The 22,916-nt window shown below is 38.6% G+C and overlaps 1 protein-coding gene across 8 annotated transcripts in view; it reads right to left on the reverse strand.

Moving 5' to 3' along the window:
• Positions 1 to 22,916, reverse strand: part of ZNF536 (zinc finger protein 536) — a 352,592-nt gene that overhangs the window by 130,581 nt on the left and 199,095 nt on the right. For all 8 annotated transcript variants that reach the window (XM_074583019.1, XM_074583016.1, XM_074583020.1 and 5 more), the window contains one exon: positions 7,769 to 7,921. In XM_074583019.1, the coding sequence (XP_074439120.1) occupies positions 7,769 to 7,921 (153 nt within the window). The remainder of the gene's footprint in view (positions 1 to 7,768; positions 7,922 to 22,916) is intronic.

Raw genomic sequence — 22,916 nt, forward strand, 5'->3', positions numbered from 1 at the left:
ATCCAAAGGACCCCTAATTTCCAGGACTCTATCAGTAACTGCAATAGTATACGCCCAAAGAATGCTACAGGGGACAAGAGAGGTAGGCTATGATTCTTGTTAGAAGACAACCTGTTTATATCTCATGCTTAGAGGAAAGGTTTCAGAGAATTCATCCTACTGTAATGACTACCCCAGTAATATTGCCAAAAGCAGTGTCTGGATGAGCTATTTAACACTTAATATCAGTTCACATAAATTAACATTGCCATGTAGGAGTGAGGGAATGTGACTTTTTCAAAATAATTTTCTGCATTTCATATCCAAGAGTCATTTTTCACTGTTCATAAAGGCAACAACCATCCTGATCTTGGCCCTGTTTGCATCCCTGCAAACCTTTTCACAATGGAGTAGAAAGAGAGAATATTCCAGTGTGTACAATGGGAAAAAAAAAATCTTATAGAGAAGAACTTATCTGGGCAACATAATCACGGTTCTCATCTATCTGCTGCTCTGGTTTACAAGACCCAAGACATCTCACAAGAACTATTTTATATTAGGATACAGTAAAACAATAAAAATTCAATGCTGCTTGTAAAATCTGCACAAAAGCTTGGTAGATAACTGGAAACAGACATGCTGCCCGGTAGAAACAGGTCTATTTGTATCGTAGGTTGTATAAACAATGCAGCTGTATAACCTATGCAAGCTATCACCAGTCCTGCTCCGAACACAATCTGATCATACTAGTCGTAGGAATTATCTGCTACGGGCTGTGCAAGGAGACCACAGCCAAATTTACAGATTTTAAGGCCAGAAGGGACAATTGTGATCATCTAGTCTGATCTGCTGTACCACACAGGCCAAAGACCCTCACGTGATAATTCCTGCATCCAATTTTAACTACAATTTGAAAAAAAAACTTACTTGTTTTAGTTTAAACATATTCTGTTTCAACCACAGCAACAAAGAAGAATCCACCATGTCCCTAGGTAAACTGACTGGTTAAGTATTTTCACCACTGAAAATGTGTGCCTTCTAGCTTCAATTTGTCCAGAGTCTGCTTCCTACTACTGAACATTGCTACATTTTTCCCCGCTAAATTAAACAGATTTTTAAAATAAAAAAATCTATTCCCTAAGGAAGGTACTTGCAGATGGCAAACCAGTCACCTCTTCACCCTCTCTCCCTCTTGAGTGGAACACCCTTCCCAATTTTTCAATGTCCTTTTAAATTATGGGCATCCACTAAAGCTTTGATGAAATTTCAACTTGATATTAATCTTATACAGTCCAAGACTGTTTACATCCATAGCTATAGCAATCAACTAACAGCTCATATTCTGTTGCTTCTCTACCATAATCCTAGGCCCAGTTCATCAACGCCTCTAGTATTTGTTCCTTTACATTTCGCTGATTTAAAATTCATATTGTTGAAAAGAGGCCACTTGACTAAGTGACTAATCAGTGCCTCCCCATGATTTTTAGCATCTTACCGTTTTTGTGCCATTGGTAAATTTTATCAACAGTGATTTTATATACTCTTCCAAATAATGACGAATTACCAAATAGATGGAGCTAAAAGCGCTGCTGCAGAACTGCCAGTTTATGCGCCGCTCCATCTCTGTGTACTGGGTTTTTTTGGTGAGGGGGATTGTCACACAGAAGAGGCTACTTTCACAAGCCTTGAGAGAAAGTGAGAAACTTGGTAAAACTTACTTTCATAAAATAAAATTGAATTAGCTGTGCTACCAATTCTTAATTAGTTAACAAATTCATTCGGTAATTTTACCCCAAACTTATGTCAGGGTAGTCCATTTATAATTTCAAAGTCTTAATAGTCTTTCTTCTTGGAAATACTAGAATAGTCAGAGCTTTTTTACTACTACGAGTGCTCCGGAACTTGCTCCGTGTTCCAAGACTTGGTTATTTAAATGAACTTTAATGATTTGGAGAGCTCTTCAGCCAGGGTTTTTAAGACTTTATCTATAAGTTATCCAGTATCATTCACTATAAAAAATATTAAAATGTAGTGGGCTACAGCATAACAGCCTCATTACTTAATGGCAGAACTGTATCATTGGAAAATACTTATAAAAACCATCATGCTTCTTTTTGAGAACAGAAGACTAGTCTTCCACACCATGAATTTTACCCATTCTTGTCTAGAATTAGCAAGACACCAATTGATCTGCCAGATCCGCAGAATTCTACCCTGTTCTCCATAACCCTAATAGCCACACACGTATTTTTACTATCACTTTTAGTTTCCCTTATCAAATCTTAAATATCTGTTTATATTTCGTGCTGTGGGCTTCTTCATTCATTTTTCACAGTTAACGTGCAAATTCTTAAAAACCTTTACTGCACCTTGCACTCCCCTTCCCCACTGAATGACCCCCCCCCCTTTTTAAGTGAGACTTCTTAAGGGGTTGTTTGCGGGGCGTCCCCCTCTGCTCCTCAGTACAGCGGGGGCTGGGCATCAGAACAAGAACCCCAACCCCTAAAGCTTTGGCAGCCAGCAGTGGGGTTCGGACACTCTCTCGGGGACAGCATGAGTTGCAATTTGATCCTATACATTTCTAAACAAGCTGTAGCTTGCTTTCATGCAAAGCAGATGAAATCAAACATTTTATAATTCCAGAGAATACCGCTTAATGAAAACACTGAAAACATTTTCCAGCATTTTTTATTTTACCATTGAAACAGTTATTGATAACCCATTTTATCCATTGTGCAGTAGATATTTTAGAAATGAATTGCTGTATGGTTTAATTAGTTCATTATTATGCCTATTCTTACACGGTAATTTCTTTTATCATTCTAATCATTCACTTCACACTTTTTAAACCAAATGGAATATCAAAGGTTCTGTAGGATTATTTTTGGATCCTGCACATGTTTCACCACACAATTAATCTGTTTGTCAGAAATACTAGTTAACTTCTTCTCTTTACTACTTTCCTTTACTAGTGATTTTTCTCTATTATTTAAGACGAAACTACCCCTACCCTGTAAAAGGACGGACTTTTGATGCTTTTGACTCAGTTTATTACAGATTTTTCAATTGTGCATTAGGCATTACAATAAAATATTTTAATTTTTATAAAGTTTTATAATTGAATATTTTCCTTTATTTATAGCTCATCTGCAATATTTATTTAGTCTTTTTACATGTCTTTACTTAGTTAAAATGCAGAGAGATAAATATGGCTGTTACTTTGCAGGGAAGATTCAGTACATTAATATAAACTGTACACTAATTCCCCCAAAGCATATATATATGTTGTAAACCTGAAGACTTTTTACACAGCTGCTTATTGCTAAACAGTGCCTTGTCCAGAAGGGGACAATCTGTGTCTCTAATTGCTGTCACTGAAGCTGAGATTCATTATGTGACTTTCCCATTAAAATGTGAGCATTAATTTGTATAATGAAATATCACCCACTGCAGTGTTCATTAGCCATGCCCTACTGTATACTGCACATTGTTAGCTACCTAGAAACTGTAGTTAATTTCACTAATGGATATTTCCCTACTTAGTGTTTGGTAGGAAATTTATACTGTAACATTACCTCTTAAACTTTTAAGGAAATTTAAATTCAATCAATTATTTTCAACAAAAGTTTGGGATGTCATTAAGACAGGAGAAAAGGCATGCTGTACAATGTTAAGGATGGGAAATCTGGAGAAATCTAGAGAAATGAAAAGTCCTTTTAGTTCATCTTAGAAATGTAAGAATAAAGGATGTTCAATACCAAAATTGTCTCCTCTTGGAGCACACATACCCATTTTCCTTAATTATTCATATTGCTCATCCCACTACAAGCGCCTTCAGAGAATGGCAACAGGCAGTCTTTTTTTAGGAAGAAAATGTGGATTGAATTCATTTAAAACAGCACCATTTTTACTGTATTTCATCAGCTCATCTAAGCAAGTTTTAAAATTGGCTAGTCACATTTCCAAGGGAAAACGCAGTAACACTGTAAATGTATATAATACAGCTAATACATGTAAGATGTGTGTCATACACGTCATAACATAGTCAATGGGCACAGCCCTGCCAAGTTTTTTTCTTCCTATACCACTCTTTCTTAGGTTTCTTCTATTTATCACAACCCAAACCTTCTTCAAGGCGCCACTTTGCTCATGCACATTATTCTTTTTTCATTACTCAAGGGTTTTAAGTGGGCCAGTCACACTGGGAATATACCTCAGCACCTGATGACCACACAAACCCAAGCTGGTCTACATCTGCAAGTAGCTTCTGAATGCTAACGCAGGGTGCAAAGAAGTCCTAGAGCTAATCTGAAACCAGCCCCTACATCATGTGTCGCTTGTCAAAGGCAGAACGTAAGAAATTTTCATTTTTTACACTTAACTGTTTCTGTGCAGTCCAGAGGCCGTGACGAGTAAAAACCACAGCCATTTATTTGATTTCAGTGGAAACTGAGAGTGCTCCAGAACATAAAGAAGACGCTCAGCTCTCTGAATGAAGGAACCTTACACTGCTGTCTGCAGAGGGGAAAAACGGAAGCTCTGGAAGCATCTGGCATATGGCACGTTATGGGTCTGAGATACTTGGATGGTTTTCTTTTGCACAAAGTCTGAGGATCTCTAAGCCCCCTGTGTCATATCTTCTCAGCTCTAGTATATATTATTTTATAACCAGAAATTGAATCACAAAGTGACTGGTCCACCCCCCTGTCTACTGTGCACTACCAGTGCGCATACATGCTCTGCCCTTGTTTCTGCAACTCTTCACGCGGTGAATTTGTGTGAGTTAAGTAGGTAGCTTTGAAGCAGCAGGACCATACAGCCCTTCTCTATTCACTTGTCAATATAAAGATGTCTTCTAGGAGGGCTACAAGAATTCTGTGTGTCCTCTCTAAGCCCCGAGGCTCTGGAGCATTTTACCCTGAGAGTCCTTCCTCTCTTCTTTGGGGGTCGAACTAAGGAACTGTCTCGTCCTTCAACTGTTTTTAGAGCAAGAGGAGAAACTCTGATTTCACATAATTATGCCCTTTTCTTCTTATCATATGGGAACAATCAGAAATCATATCTTACTATCTTCCCCTTAAAGCTCTTCCTGGCTGAATATCATTGAATTAGATAAGAAGAAAAATCCTCTACAATTGTGTGTTGGGACTCAACTGAGCGTGCTAAATAAAACCTTGATTATTTTTTTTTCTCCTTCAGAAGCTTATTATATGATAGCAAACTACACAGAAACTGAGACTCAGTGTGGAGAAGGCTGCAACCGTGAAATATCCAAGGGAAGAAAGAAGCAACCCAAGCCACTAGCGAAATCTTCTAAACCAGAGCACAGCTTCCTCCTCTTGCGGAGGATTGAACGGCTTCTCTAGCTGTTTTGGGCCAATTGCCACAGAAGCACCTCCTGGCTGGATGAGACTTTGGGTCTTGTCTTGGCATGCGTACCAAACCAACCTACTCGTGTGCCTCCAAACACACAGATGTTCGAAGGAACCTGACTTCTGCTGAACTGCTTGAGCTCATCCCTAACAAACAGGTGCTGTGAGAACAAGAACAGTAATTGAGTTAATGTAGTGGAGAAACACAGTAAAGTGTTTTTTATCAGTCAGTTATATGATCCAGGCATATAATAAAGACAGAGTGTGACATAAAAGGCAGGAAACTGTCCCTGATAAGTATGAGCTAACCAATATTTGTTTAATAACTGGTATCTATTACATCATTTCCATTTACTGCAAAGCAACTTAATTTTTATTTAATAACTCTAGTAATTTGCCGATTTACATTTTTATAATATTTATTAGGATTATTTCCAATATGTAAAACATTGCTCCATTTAAACATATTCTTGTCATTATTTACAAATACTTTGTTCTCAACCTAATGGAAACTGATCTTTATCTATTTTAAATTTATAATGATTTTAAATGTATTGCAAATGCTGTTTCAACAGTACATATGATGTTTTCTTTTTTTTTTTTGTTATTTTATACATGGTTTCTTTTTTCTTGTTTTAATTTTGTTTCATCAGTTTTAATATGCAAGTTTTATGGAATATTTCCATTGCAATTAAGCTACTTTCCATTAGTCCTAAGCCACAAATACCAAACGTGTAATCACTGCCATCTTTAAAACAAGAACAAAATGACCACTATACAATGAAGCAAAAGGGAGAGCTGGGTATCCTCAGGTTATTTTAAAGAAGTTTTCTTTTCATCTCCATTAGTAAAAATGTCAAACTGTTTAAACCTCATAGTTACAAGATTATTTTCCAATAAAATAACTACCATTTATTTACTTTTACTACATTAGAGCAGTAGAGAGCACACAAATAGGGTTTTCACTGTGTTTCTTCTTTTTTTTTTTTTCTTTTTTTTACAAAGTCCAACACACGGAAAAGAATATTCCTGCCCTAAATGGTTTGCAATCCAATCAGGGTGCTAAATTTTAAAATTCAGATCAAATGAGTGTAGTATACTCCTATTCCACAATCCAAAGAAAGAAAAAAAAAATACAATGAACAAACTTTCCCATCTCAGCAATGACATTTTATTCTTTAAATAATTTTCAGCCTTCACTTTCAATTTTTCAAAATCAGGCCTCACATTTCCAAACCCAACATTAAGTATTACACCTGTGCAAACACATAGGAGAAAAATGACTGCTGATTTTGGGAAGGGAGGAAAATACTGCTTATCTGGTACTTCAGTGAAATAAAAATTAACAGTGAAGTTTTCCCAAGTAGGAGGTACAACTGGGAAGTATTTCTTCATGCAATTTATTTTACTTTTCTATTAGAAAAGCGGCAATAAGATTATGAAATCTTTTTAAATAGTTTAAAAAGAAAATGACTCCACAATTACAGTGCCCACTATGTCTGTTTACAAAGAGAAGTATCTTAAATCTCCAGTTTTGCACATTCTCCCAAAGCCTACTATGATACCTAAGACTTGGAAGAAAACATTGTCGTATCGGCCAGGTAGAGAGTTTCTAGTAATGTCAACAGGACCTGAGGATATCAGCATTGTATGTCAGAATTTAATCCTGGATAGAGCAAGTCTTCTTAAACATATACTGTGTCTCTACATGAACCTTAGCATGCACATACGTACTTTAAAGCAAAGTATTCTAATTCAAATGGAGTGGTTATAGTTTACTAGTACGGAGAGCAGTCCACCCAATGAGGGACATACAAAATAAAGTGAGAAGCCAGTAAGTCTCTGTAAGGTAGAAATGCTGTGATTCTTACTAAAATAAAACACGGTAAATTTTACCATGGTGCAAAACATGGGAGGTTTTACTACTTACAAGTAGTAAGTCGTGTGAGTTCTAGTGAAAAAAAAAAAAACGCAGATGCCTGAAGCTGATGCATTCATATGAACAGTGAGAGGTTAAAAATGAGCGTGCTAAATGGAACAAAAATAGTAACAGAAAAACATACAGAATCCCTAAGCAGATGCTAAAGGAAGGCCTTTGAAGCAGTTAGTATAACTAAGTCTGAAACCAATAGGCTTATGCCTATTGAAGGACAAGGGTAATTGAAGGAAACAGTGATGAAGCAGGGAAGGAGACAGAAATAACCTCAACTGGGAAAAGATGATTCTATTAAAGTGGTCTTTATCCAACAACACATTCCTTGTGCTTTTATTTAAGACTGTCATATATCTTTCTCAAAAGACTTTCTCCATCTAATGAGTCCAAATCTACACTGGGAATTAAGGCTCCTAGCCACATATTATGTTACCCCCCCCACATGGCATGTGTCGACAGTGCTCCGCTCACTTGTTCCTCTCACCTGTATGTATTCTCAAGTGGACCTTTAAGTGATGGGACGTTCTGAAAGTTTTTCCACAATATGGGCAGTCTTTCATGGCAGAACCAAGGCTCCTGTCTCTCAGTAAAGCTGGCTGCTGGACTCCTACAGATCTCCCAGCTTCTTCTCCAATGTCTGCAACACAGAAATGTTCTCACATCACTTCAGCACATGTCAGAAGTTGTTCTCACTAAAACTGCTAACACAACACAAAGTTAAACATGTCAATACTACACCTGTCTATTTCATTCTTTAAATCTGACAGAATGCTGACAATTCATGTATTTTCTTGTTATTGTCTTAAATTATTTCATCTTTCCAATCATCATTTTAAGCAGCATATGGTACCTTTATATTGAACTGAATTATACAAGAAAAGAAACAGCTGTGTCAGCAGCTGGTTTGATTTCTTCTTTTGCTTAGTTCCTATTAATTTTTCCCCAAAAAGTTTTAGATTGTTGTTTTGTTGAATCTATTTAATTTATAAGTATTGTGAAAATCTGTATGCTTTTAGAGGGAAAAAGTTTGCATCGGTATATTAAAGCCTCCCATAACAACCAAATCGCAGTGACAGGGGGATCCAACAGGAATGGTGATGTCCACACACAAAGCTAATCGACAACTTCTGCAACATTTCAGCATTGGCGTTACGACACAGGAACCAGTGAGCGACCTAATATCATGGGAAAGGAGATGAAAAAATCGGTCAGGTGAGGGGGAATTCCTTCTCCCTCTCACCCGCAGCTCCTGATTTTCTCCTTCAGTGTTCACAGCTACACTTACTCTTCGCATCGTAATACAGTAAGTGAGACTCCAGGACATCTCTTCGCTCTCCTGATATAAAGAAACAGACATTCTGAGCCATCTTGAATGAGCTGCTATTATCCAAGCAGGCTATGAACAAAATAACTTACGAAAGACTGACATAAAAATTGCAAAAATGTAGGGCATTTTTAAAAAGTCATTATTCAAACCACACAAGACTCATCCATCATCGTGTACTTAGCGGGTCATGCAATATCACGTATATGTATCAACTCACAATTTCACAAAAAAGTACCGTGGCAAATGTTGAAATTCTGAACCAGACTGACGCTACTGGCAGAGCGCAGAGGTGCAATACACATGGACACACCATCACACCCCTACGCAAAAGCTGGGCTCTCGGGGTTACATTGAGCTGGGGAGCACACAGTTAAAATCTGCACGCAGAGTCTTGATTATTTCAACCATAAACTACTGACTAAAAATGTTCTGTCTTTCCCCATTTGATATGTAACTAAGGCTGTCAGGAAACATAGTGCAGTTTACACAGCATTGCCTTTTAAATGGAAGTGATGGGACATAAGAAAGACTTAAACATTTGTCTCTAATAAAAACTATTCACACAGTAGCAGAGACCCAAATACCACATTTCTGGAAAAGGTAACACTAACAGGCATTTCATTATTTATTATAAAATGGTCCCTCTAAACTATTTCACTTAAAACTGAAAGAAGGGGATGAGAGAGTGATAAAAATACATATATATATATAAATGCTTATTTTAGTCATGTATGTAATCAAGCTATTGCTAGTATTCAAAAGGCAAAACGAGTTTTCACATCACATTCTTGTTTAACGTTTTCTGATTGTTCTTAGACTGCAGAGTTAAAGCACAATATTTAAGTTAGAAAGCTAGTAACTGTCATTTTGAATTATTCACAAGTACGTAAAGTAACACACTGCAGGAGTTTATTTTGTCTTTACAGTCCAGGAAAACATATATAGGTTCTAGTCTATAATTCCAGTCTCCCTAAAGAGTTTAGATTTTCCCCTTTTTTCTCCTCCAAAGTTGTATATAATCATGTCTTAAGCTGCTTCAGGAAAAAATGAATTCCTGCGTGCAAAAAGATTTTTCTGAAGTGCAAAATACAGAATGCATGATGATAAACTGCGGGATTTTATTTTGGTTTTCAATAAATACTATATGAGCATTATAGATAAATATATAGATAAAGCTAACAAGCCACTCAGGAGGAATTTACCGAATAAGTCTACTAGTTATGTTTTGCTATATGTCACTCTAAATGATGGCCTGTTATCCATTTGCCTTTTATCTTTCTATCTAGAATATGTGTGGCCCAATAAAAAAGAATAAATTTGTAAGATAAACAGCTCGCTTTGCAGATTTAAGAGTCTAATTTTCACTTTACACAAAATTGAATTTTTTCAAGGCAGCGAGACGACTGAGTTTACTCTAGCACTAATCCCTCTGAAAAAGCAAACTGAAAACAACAATGAAGCAAAGAAAGATGTGGGTGGTCTGAAGAGTTTTCTTTTAGATTTAAGTAGACATACAGTAGATAGCTCCAAAGGCTTTGCTCCAACAGGGGCCTTACCTTGAAGAATTTTTCTTCCCACAGTGAAAGCATTCCTAAGACTTTAAAGCTGGGCTGAGGGGTTTTCTTTTGAATTCCTCTGCCTACAAAGCCCACCGAAGCGCTGGAGGCCATGGCTACCTGAATGAGCAGCTTTACATCTAAGTCCTTTTATTTCAAACAATGAAAAGATATGTTCAAGGCTGCCGACTCTCCCCATCAAATGCTACCCCAAGTTCTTACTAGGGCCCTCTTTTGGCAAATCGCACCTATTTGTCAAGGCACTTAAGTTTAAAATGTGCTTAACTTTAAAATGCATTTAAGTCTCACTGACTCTGTTACCAAGGTTTTCTTTATACTAAGTCTCTTAAAGCAATCTATGGGAAGTGATAGGGGAAAAAAGCAACACAGAAAAAGGAGAAGAGATCAGCAAGGAAAAAGTTAAGAAGCAAGCTGGTGCATATGGACTATGCCAACAACAGGGTACGTGGGGAATGAAAAATTTTCAGCTCTACGATAAACGTGTGTTCTACACCTCTGATGTCCCCTTTCTCCCGCTATTGAGATCCTCTTCCTAGGTAGAAACTCTCGCTCCTGTTAAATTGTGCAAAACTGTAGTAATGTTTTACAGACCTGCAGAACTAGGATTAGCCCCAGCAAATTAATTTTCTTTATGATTTACTCGGGATTTGAGCTATGGTTTTGGGGCTGCTCAATTCCGAGGATAAAAGATCAGGAAGGAAAGAGAGCAGTTACTTATCTTACATCCATTGCGGTTCACTGAGTTATGTGGTCTACATGATGTGCACTCAATGCACATGAGATTCGACTGCTTTTTTTACTATCTACTTCCATTATAGGCAGGTCTCCATCCTGAATGTCTTCCTGCCCATCCCTACCTTTCCTGATTCGAGTGCAGGAAATAACAGAACAGGGTATAAAATATCCTATAGATGTACATGCTAGATGTCAGGCTTCCGAGCCTTGTCTCCAAACTTACTTTTGCTGAGCTTTCCTTTCATTTTGAAAGCATCTATTCACAGGAAAAGCCATGGACAGAAGTGCAAAAAGCGACGTTCAGTTCTGTATACGAAACCGGTCTCTGTGTCAGCGTAAGGAAAAGGCAACAGCTGCGAGACCTCCAGCTGCCTCGTGCGCTGTACCTGCTGGGCAGGCAGATACCGCTCCATGGCACAGGACTCGGAGGAATTCAGCCATGAAGCAGCTTCTGGGGTGGTATGACAGGGACATCTCTTGTGTACCACGCCTTGGCTACACTTATAACCAACTGCGGGCCTGTTCTCATGGGACAAACGCAAGGAAAGAAGTTCACTTTAACATCCGTATCAGAAGGTGGCAATTAGCCGCATAACTAACGAGCCAACTTGGTCAAGAGGTGAGCAAATCTATTTGCCACACAGACTGAATTAAAATTAAGCAATCCATAAGATCAGTATTTGAAGGACTAGCCTGTCTTCAGACAGATGCCCGCTTCTCAGGAGAGGAGGGACAAAAAGCCACCACTCCTCACCTAGCATGGAGATGACCCGTGTAGTACCGCAGGCTGCTTTCACATCCCCGCGGCGCCTGGAAAGGAAATTTCCGCAGAGCCAGGTAATCCCAATAAACAGTTTCGAGCCAGGAGCACTTTTAGAGCACCAGTTTGAAAGACAGTGGGACACACACCAGCGAATCCTTTTTTACAGCAGGTATCTTACTAGGTATCAGAAACGATCTACCCAGAAATGAGCTGCTGCCAGGGCTGGCAGTGCCCTCGGCACATGGATAGAGATGCTACAGAGGCACAACGCCAACTTCAGTGGATATTTCTAGAAAAAAGAAGACAAACTTAGGTGGATAGTGAATCTGTGTACTCAAAGCAGAAGCTATCTAGGCAGTCATATGAAGAGCAAAAGAAAAAGATCTGAAATTTCCATACATGATCTGCAGGACTGGTCTACCTCTCTGGGATGGGTCTGTAAACATGATTAGAAAAGGACTGATTGCTTTTGTAAAAAGAAACCTGTTGGATAGGTAGCAGCACTGACTTCAGTCATGCTAGCAGCCAAATTTTCAAAGGAGAACCTACATACACGTCCCGTAAATTTTACAGGAGTTATTTGCTGCATGTATGTGACAGCACAGGGATTCACAAAGAGGTACTTTCATGTTTGAAGGAGCTAAATTGCAGTCCTCGTGCAGACTAAATTATCAATGAAGTCAGTTGGAATTTGTCGACACAAGGATTGCCAAATTAGCCAAAACCAGTCAATCGCATAGAAAAGGTAATCAACTCACAAAATAGGTAATCACGTTTTTCAGGCGTTATTAAAGAACCCTTTGAAAATGTGGCCAGAAGCCTTTAAAGCTGCACATAATCCCAGATTTTCATATATTTCTGAAATTCAAAATATTTGTAGTTCTTTAGAAGTTAATGAAACACGGTGCAACGACAAGCGGTACTGACCACGGTTATTCTTTGATGATCTATGAACCACCCAGATTAGCCCATCTTGTGGCAGCAAAAATGATATCCTGAATCTAACATCAAGAAGGAAGCTCAAGAACAAGAAGTTCAGTGTGTTAATCCTGTCACTGCTGCCACCTTTATGCCAGTATGCCTGGACTCGACCTGTACAGGGAAGCAGTATAGGATATGCAAAGTTTCTGGGAAAATATGCTTACCTTTCCTGCCTATTCCTTAGAGAAAGCTTTAATAATACTGAAAATAGTGGAAAACAGGAATATAATTAGGGATATAATTAAGCATATTTTTCTAGCTACCTGAAGTAGCTTCAATTAGTATGCGTCGATGTCAATGAGAACAGAATCTGGCCCAGTGCTCATAATTTGAAATTAGAATCCTATTAGCAGATGTCACTACACTTTTTTGCTAGTGAAGTTCATGGCTTAAAATGAAAAAGTGTAATACTGCTAAATATTACAGTTATATTTTAGGCCTCCGGAAAGAGTTACTAATGTCTTAGGTCAGGAACAACTTGCTGTCTCTATTGTTTCATCAAGGATTTAGGTTTTATAATGACCATATATGGGAATCTTAAACTGTTAGGCATTAATATGGATTGGCAGAGAATTTGTTTAAACAGAGAGCTATTTTAGAAGAGAATTGGAAAGGAGGCCTACTAGTGAGAAAACAGCATTCACATTGTTTGTATTATTAGAAATAAAGATTATACCAAAGGTTCCATTGGTAAATAAAAAGATACCGCTTCTGACATCAGCCTTCCCACTTAGCCCTCTGAACCACACAGGCAAACAAAAGGCACGAACGGCCCTGCCTCTGCTACCCATTAGTGCATTGGCAGATTTAAATTTAAAATACAATCTAAATTAAACTGAAGTAAAATGCCCGCAACCATTTATATGAGGTTAGACATTTAGACGTGGGCAAATGGCAGTCATAGCCGATACCCGGGGCTCCAGTGGAGCTCCCTCAGCATTATTTCAAGCACAAGAGAAAGGGAGCCAAAATATTCTAAATGATTTTTTAGTAACTGGTTAGCTGATGACTTGGGGGCAGCACATAGACTTCAAGCCCATGCTTGGAGCACATGGCACACTTGAAGATTGGTGTCTTTCACACCTCATGGGTGCAAAACACTTTGCACGACAATACTGCACGTCTGCAAACGTCGGTTTTGTCTTACTGCTTCCCACTGTGGTACACATTCTGAGAAACATGCAAGAGGCTGTACATGCAGCACAAAGAGACACCAATAGACACTTAACCAAATATTAAGCTTTTGTTTATCACAAAATGTTTCTTATCCTCTTTTTTCATTTTAATCAAATTCCCTACAGAGTTTTTGTTTTGGAGTTCTTAGCGGTCTTACTTTTCAAATTGTTCTAAATCTTTAAAACCTTTTAAGATAATCAAAGTTCAAACACAGTTTCTGAGTACATCATTTTAGCTGCCTGATTTGTTTGAAGAATCGTGTGACCAGAAGACACAGAAAATCAAATGTAGTACTTAAAAAGGAGGGTTGGTTACTTGCCATTAACTTATAGAGCTCACTTTGGACTGAAAATTAAGCATATTGAAAAAAAATCATGTTTTTTGAGACAACATTTTTTGCATGAGACCTTTTTAACTTTATATTTATTTTTTTTTTAAAGAAAGAAGACATCTTAAGCACCTTACAATATCTTTCATTTAACAGTTGGCAGAAGGAAACTCCCAGATGAACATTGGCCTGTGTCTTTCTCTTTAACCAGCTGAGTGATCCAAGCTTTTAATAAAGCTGTTCCAATTATTGTAAAAGTCATCTAGTACCTTATAGCCACAAATATTGACAGTTTATTGCACAACGCATTCATGACATTTGAAGGTCACATCATACATAATACATACACTTTTATAAAAGTGTCTGGAACAAAGAGATACATGATCAGCAATTACATCTTACCATTTAAGGGTATGATTTTATACTTATTTAAAATGAAATACTATATGCAATGCAAATTGTTAATAAAACACAAAATAGTTCATTTTCTGTATTTATTGTTTTAGTAATCAGTGATACTGATTGTATCACAGTGAATTCAGGTGTACAAAATCAACAGAACGCGGTCCATGCCCCAGGAAGATTACAGTTAAATATTATTATCCTGCAAACCATCACACATCATCTTAGTTCAGCATGGGAAGAAAGTGAGCTTAAAACTTTAACCTCGTTACTGCATACCTGTCCGGCCCTACTGAATTCAATGAAACTCCCACATTTAGAATTTAATCAGGATCTTAGTATATTATTGAAATATTAGTTTTGATAAAACTTAATCAAAGTGAAATGGAAAAGTGCTGAATATTTTTTTAATACATGCACGTGCAGGCATATCAAACTTCTTCATCCTCTTCCAATGCTCATGACTTTTGAGGCCATTCTAAAATCACACGCACATGCACAAATGGTGTAATTAAAAGGTGTAAGTTGCAATTTATGCAGTCAGACCTTTGCACAGTCCTTCAATGAAGTCAACAAACATCAGAAATAGACAAAGCATGGCCATGAGAGTGCCTATCTTTGGTTAAATAGTCTTAATTTTTATAGCATCACCACTAGGTCCTGGAACCTACACTTACCTAATGAGACCTGAGCTTGCAGCAAATGACCGTGGACCACTACATCATCCCCTCTAACACAATTTTTGCTGGTCTGTTTCAAAATCCTGCTATCTTATATTTCCTAAGCCCTTACATGCAAGACACTTCCACCATCCAGCTCCTTCACTGGCTTTTCAGTTCTCCTACTCCAAAATCACGGCTTTGAAATCCCGCTTCTCTAATTTGACTATCGATCAAAGCACTTCAGATCCCAAATCACTGAGTTTGCCAGATGATGTTCATGAAATTCTACTAGACTTGTATAATATTTCCACAGGAAAAGTGGATGCTTTAGAAGAGGATGTATTTTGTCATTTATCGATGATGAATGATGGGTCTGTTTGCTATCTTGAATGTAATGCTAGTTCCTCTCAGTGATGGGCTTCTGCTTGTTCTTGCTTTCTTCAGAAGCGCAGACCTGAGCTGCCAGAACACCTTATTATACTTCTCTGTACAGAACACATATCTTCACAAGCAAAGAAGATACTTACTCTTTGGATCAGCTATGGTGGGTTCAAATATGTACTCATGGATCTTTCCTTGGTATTTTGCCTATATTCTTTGTCAGCTCTCTTCAAAATTTACTCTGGTGTTCATTTATACGTCTGACAGCAACGTTAGCTCTCAAAACTTCCATACAACATACTTTCCATGGTTTTCTCCTCCTTTTCTTAAAACAAGCTTAGAATATTCTGGATTTTTACCAAATGTTCGTGCCAACAGCGGTCTGTGATTCTCATGAAAGCCTGTCTCGCTAGTTTTCTTACCCAAACCCTTGACTCACCTGTGTTAGCTTTGATCCTGTCACCTCAATTTGAAATTGGCACTTGATTACTGACCAGAGAAGACAAGGTCTTTCCACACTTCATACAGATTGTTTACTGCTTTTGAGAAAATTCCAGTGGGGAATCTAAGCAGAGAAGCTATCCAACTGGACCATCTTTTGGATTTGTATGTGTTATTTGTAGGCAGGTGTTCAGGTACCAGATGGCCTTAAAGCCCGTACTACTCAGGTTATAGCAGCTTCTACAGGCTGTCTGCATCATATTCCCATCTCTGAGATTTGCAGAGTGGCTACATGGAGCTTGATAAACACTTTTACCTAGCATTGCTCTCCTGATGCCAAGGCTAGATCAGATATCCAATTTGGGAGAGTTGCCTTACAGTCCCTCTTTAATTAAGTACTCCTGATCTCCTACTCCTGGGATGGATTGCTACTGCTGATTAAGCTCCAGAAGTAAGGATCTGTGGAGGCAATTTCATGAGGGAGAAAATGAAGTTGCTAGCTAATCAACTAAAATAACCATTAACTGGACTTCTGTGAATGAACATATTGCCTTCTGTCTGCTTCCACACTTAGCCTGTTTCTTCCACATGTTAGCATCTCTACATACCTATAAACCAAAGAGGTAAGGTGTACTTCATTATGACCTCTATCTTGTTCCTAAACTACATGTGGGACAAACAGAACCATACGGTGCAGTGTACAGGCTACACCATGAAGAAAATCCGAAACGGTGTCAGTAAACTGTAGGAAAGATGCTGAACCTGGGTGGAAGAGACTGGCATTGAACCTATTTTCTCTGGGCTCTTTCCATCTGCCCAACAATGCAGAGCCTGAGAGACTTTAAAAAGCACACACTAACACCCAACTCCACGTAGTTTTCAAAATCCATTAATATCTTTAAAATCTTTTGAGTAGTTGTATGGAAATATTTAATAACTACACTGGCCAAGTTTTACCCTGAGTTGCTGGGCTTAAACAAATCCAAAAAACAAACAAATCATTTTTTCAAGTCAGAACCACAGACTTGCCTACATTGTAAGTAGCCCTCGGGTCACCAGGTAACACTGGAGAAGTTTTTGCATACTATTGATTAAGAAAACCCCTTTTCATTATTATTAGTATCTTATCATAGGGTGGCAAATTCAGCATAGAAGTTCTGGTAGAAGGTCATCAGAATTTATAAAAGTTCATTCTAATAAAGAAAAATGTAAATTATTTTAAATGTCACAGGAACATCTTTTGTAGAAACCAGTAAGAAAGAAACCAACAATAGAATCAGTCACTTAAAAACAACTGTACAGGTAGCTAAATTACTAATTTCCCCCTCAACAAAATGAGAGAGAATAAAGGACTGTCGTTCCATTTACAGATTACTGATTACAGAGGTGCTGACAGGGTCTCCAAAAAGTGAATAATGTCATGGTGTGTGTTACAACATTTGGACAGACTATGATAGTATAGACTTTTCCAGTATCTGTATTTTCTTACTTTTTCTAGTTACTCAAACTAAAGGACTGCTTTGAGCTAATACAAATACCTCTGTAAATAAGTTTTCTCTTGTTTAACTTCTTTGGTACATGCCACATAAGTATGATTTCCAACTTCTTTCCCCATTTCACAAAAAGTGAGCTGTACTTGAAGACACACTTATGAGGAACTCTGAACTGATGAATCTATTTTACTAGCACCCTTTTGCTATTAAAAAAATATAGTGAAACTCCTGTAACTGACATAACAGAAAAATATTGCTTAAATTCATTACTTCTAATCTAAAGAAGGGATCCTTTAACTGTTTAGGCATTTTTTTCCTCCTCATTGGTTTAATAGTGTATTGTGGGCATACTGAGACCACGGTGTCTTTAAACATGATATTATATGAATGGGCTCATTAATTTTTTTGTACTAATGATGTATGTGAAAAAGTACATACTATGTCAGCCTGTATTCACGTTTTGTAAAACAGCTGTAAAATACACCGATAGCATGCTATTTGTGGGCTACGAAAATATGAAATGCTACCTATGGACACAATATATCAATAATCCGGTTTCCCTATTCTACGCCAAAAATATAAAACTTTTCATCTGAACTATCCTGGTAAAAAAAAAGAGAAAAAATAATATTTTGAATGCTCTCCTCTGATTTAGCTGAGCTTGTGGCAATAACTGATTTAGGCATAGGCTTCAGTATGCTGGAATGATCCTGAAACTAATTTTGCATGTGTTGGAGTTGGACTCTGGCCATGCACGTCAGTATGCTGGAACAGAGTTATCTAAATCCTGAGCCTTATTTTACATGTGCTGGTGTTGGACTGTGGCCCTGCAATCTTTTAGGTCTCCATCTGTAGCTATCAAAGCCAGGGTGTGCCCAGCCACTCGCTACTGCTCACTGCTTTCCTTCCACAGGAAAAGCTACAGGCTCACAACCACCCTCCCGCACATCGGTGTGACCGCGAGATCTTCAGAGTCCTGGCAGGTCTCATCACCCTTCCTCTGATGCCTCTTTGCTGCCATGGCCGGCCTTCTGCAGCGCATTATACTTCCTATGTCACTATAATCCTAGATAGTTATCAAGTTCCACATCAGCGACGAGAAATATTAACATCTCGGACAGATGTTCCCTCAGATTGAGTGAGTTGATTCCCCTTTCAGTACTAGGTAAAACAGCTCACTAATTTTTGAGCAAGCTACGGAGACCACAGCTCCCAGACTGACAGAAGGCCCCTCTGAGTTTCCCAGCCTGCCAGTGCTTTCCCTGCGACCATCAGCCAAAGTGATTTGAAGTCCTGACAGTCTAGTCAGAAGCTAGCAGTTGTTTTCTTCTGGGGAAGGGGACAAGAAAAGAAAAAAAGCAGGCGCTCGGAAACCACATTCCTCCAAAAAATGCAATAAACACTGGCTGTGCACAGATCTGGAACACCAACGCAGAGGCAGTAACGGGGACTGAGCAAAGCCAAGGTAGGTAGTTGTACACAGTATTTAGCATCACCCTCAGGAGGCCTGGTAGCCTGGAGGGACATACAGACCGATGGTAACAAAATTTTTGCAAGGCTCCTTCCACTTGTTTACAGTTCCTACACATTAATCCACTAGCAAAAACATATTTTGGCCTGCAAAAGCATCTGAAAAATTATAAAATAATCTGGATTAAATTATTTGCTAGCATTTTTCTCTACCTGAAATTAATGACATTTTTCGCTATCGAGCCTACCAAACTGAGGAAACAACTTCACACTTAGGTCAAAATTAGACATTTGAATGAAGATCGGGCATTCTCCTGTGACTGGACATCCACAAGTTAGCTGCCTCAGAGACAGAGGAAGAGCTATTTTAGAAGAAGGAGGGTTGTTCCATCTCTTAACTTATTAGCGATGCACTTTCTTCAAACTCCAGTGGTAAAAGAAATTCAAAACCCAGGTAGTCTGCATGCACGGAAGCACCTTTTGTTTAATAAATAATTCAACCATGTATTCCTTTTTAATTTAAAAACGGTCTGACTGAACAGTCAACAGAGTGAACTAAAGTTGGCAAAATACAGTGTTGAAAAATTAAAAAGTGTATTCAAGGCCGTATTCATTTGCTTCACTTCTCATATACTGGAGAGACAGGCTGTGCTGAAGCTCTAACTTTTTTCTTTTCCTGTTAAATTATACACATCCAGTCACATGACGCTGGCTTGATTTTGAAAGCTGCCTTGCCCTGGAATTAGTCTGTCTCTCCTTCTGTTACCAGCTCAGCAGCCACTGCTCCTCTACCTCATGAACATCACCAGAAATTCAGCCAAAATGTTCTCATGAGCTCCTCTGCCGTGCCTGTGAGGGCCAGACTGAACTTTATCGACCATCTTGGAAAATACTGTAAAACATTCTGGAAATATTGAGACCATCATCTGAATGATGGTCCCATATATTAATAAGTGTATGGTAAGGTACAGGAGACACATCTGAGAGGAAAAATCTGCAGATAACGATGCAATGAATTCAGTCCCATCCCAGGACCGAATCTGTAACATACTATTGCAAACGCACACAAATACTTGAAATCAGTCGAGTGCATTTGGGACTGACTGATCCTCTTGAAAACAGTCAAAAGCATATAGGACTATCTAAGTATGAATTCACAGACTCAGTTTCTGTGAAACAAAATTCTTAGCAGTAAGCAGCTGAGGATAAGAAGGAAAAAAGCAAAAGCAAATAGAGTCAATTCTTACATTTAGCCTTCTGCACCACAATGATTAAAAGAATTTCTCGCATCTTAGAGCAGACAGCAAGGAAAAAGTAATGCCGTGGTGAAACCTCCTCATTTTGGGTTCCTGGGGATCTGCCCGTTCCCCTGGCCATCCCAAAGCAGCAGCAGGCACTTAATGCCTTCGTAACAAAGCACAACCTCTTAGTCTCCACTCTGCTGAGTCTTTGATTCCCATCGCTGTCAACGGCGTTACAATGCTTTGGCACCCTTTCTGATCAGCATCTCCTGAACCAATGACCACTCTGTAACCATCGCGCAAATCCACCAACACGAAATTACCGGCTTGATGATGCTCACGCGACTTTAAATGCTGACAGAAGGAAATCTTATCTCAGGAAGGTAAGATATGCAGGAAAGAAGATCTTTACAGGGAAGAATAAGGGAAACCTAACCCTTACGAAGTAACACTGACTTTAAAGAAAATGACACAGCAATAACATATCTTTCAAAGTGGACATACTTATTTAAAATGTATGTTCTTAATGCCACAGGATGACAGACATGAGTTACATTTGGAAGAGACAGAAGTTTCACAAGTACATCTTGAATAATTCCACAGCATATGGAGGAAGACCATCTTTTTATCAAATTTTCACTATTCTGAACAGCAGTAAAGTTACCTGCATATATAGGATGAAAACACTAACCAGGCCAGATAAACACTTCTACAGACAGGAAACTTTCAACACCTTGCTCTGTTGTGACAAAACAGCCTAGGAATTATATGTACAGAATAAATCTCTGAATCTGACAAAATCTGAATAAATGCAACAGGGTAACTATAGACATTGTTCAGACCCAAACTCCTACCCTGCAAGCCAGAGAGTCTTAAGATTCTAATTTTGGCTGACTACTGGCTTACACTGAGACACTAGCAATAAGTACTATCTCAGTGAACAGGCTAATTTAAACTCCGAGAATGCAGGCCACTGCATTTGTGGAGACACATGTTTCCATGCCTTTTCAGGATGGTACTAGTGGGAGCCACTCCAATAGCCTGGCAAGCCCACGCAGAATTTGGTACATAACAAACTGGCTTGCAACCCATTACATTTGAAAGCTGTCTACAGTGGAACTGGCCAACCCAACAGAGTAATGTATGGGGTTGAGAAAAGGTGAACGTCAGTATAAACTGGTCAAATGAAACTAAAATAATTTCAACAATTTCACTAGTCCTGGTTCTTTTCTGGCTACAGATTCTGGGATACCTTACTACAGATATGTGCCCAGTCACGAGGGTCATATGTATTTGTTTCAAAAAAGGGATCCTGTTGACTACTGGGCAGTGGAGCTTGCTGAGACATGCTGAAACATTTTAATAAAGGGTGGACAACCAAAATCTGTTACCGCTTAAAAGTCAGTAACTCTATACTTCTATCATCCCAAGTTATATCATAAAACTGCAGGAGAGTAGCATCGTGTATTTAAAATAAACAATGATGGGAAGATGCAACGAAGGAAAGGCAGCTCAGATACCAGTCAGGACGCTGACGAGTGTTGCAGACCAGTGGAATTGCACTCCAGAAAAGAACTGCTGGATAGACCGTCCCCTGCAGTACTGCTCCAGTGAGTACTGTTCACCAAACAACAACGCACTCCCTTCTCTGTATTCCAGGGTTCTTTTCAATTAATATTTGTTTTAGTTATGTTGAATCACTGCTCATCTACTAAGATATTATTTGATTTTTTTTAAGAAATTCCTTTCTTCTTGGATACGCTTTCACCACAGTTTTTTTGAAGTATGAGAGTAAACACGCAGTCCCTATGATGGCAATTTCCATTCATAGTTTGACAACTAAATGTTGCAATGTTACTTGAAACTCCTGCCTCTTATCTTTCAATTTTTTCTTTAGGGAAAAACAGCACAGAAATATATTCTGTCATCTGTTTGAAAAGATGCAGATATAATCCACCTATGATAATCGCAACTTTCGGAATTAAGACTGTGATCCAAAACAGCAGTATGATCTACATTTTAACCACAGCTATTACAATCAATGAAGCCAAACATCCTCCACACGTTTACCTTTATTCTGATGATGCTTTGCAAGACTTCTGGCTGAGAACGCTTTACATCAGTAAGCATTATTGAAAATATTCCCTGAAAAATATGCATCCTAAGACCACAGTCAAAGGAGAATTATAGATAGGAGATGGTATGCGTCCAGATCTTTCTTTGCTTTTTATCTATGGTGCAGAAGTTGCTAGCCATCAAATGTTTTAAATATCTGAGGGTCTTCTGATGGCAGACAACCAGCAACATAAGATCAGTTAGTAGTAGCTGACTGTCAACATCACAGGCAAACCCACCGCCTCTGGCATTATCTGGGACTTTGGCTGGCATGGTCATTTGAGGGAGCAATGGCAAACCAGCGTTTCCCACCGGGGCAGGGGATACTAGGGACGCTGCTGAAGCACACTGACAGCACAGGAACTGATGGCCGTCGTGCTGGATTCCACCAAGGGACCAACCCGTTCGCATCTTCCTACAGACCGTACCCTACCAGCAGCTTTAGCAATTTCAGTGGATCTGTCTGCACACTAATGCACGCAAAGGCACCAAAGCTTTCTTTCAAAACAGATTTTCTTAACTTGGACTACCAGGCCCTCC

This window comes from Larus michahellis, chromosome 4 (assembly GCF_964199755.1).
Source record: "Larus michahellis chromosome 4, bLarMic1.1, whole genome shotgun sequence".
In the NCBI taxonomy this organism is placed as follows: domain Eukaryota; kingdom Metazoa; phylum Chordata; class Aves; order Charadriiformes; family Laridae; genus Larus; species Larus michahellis.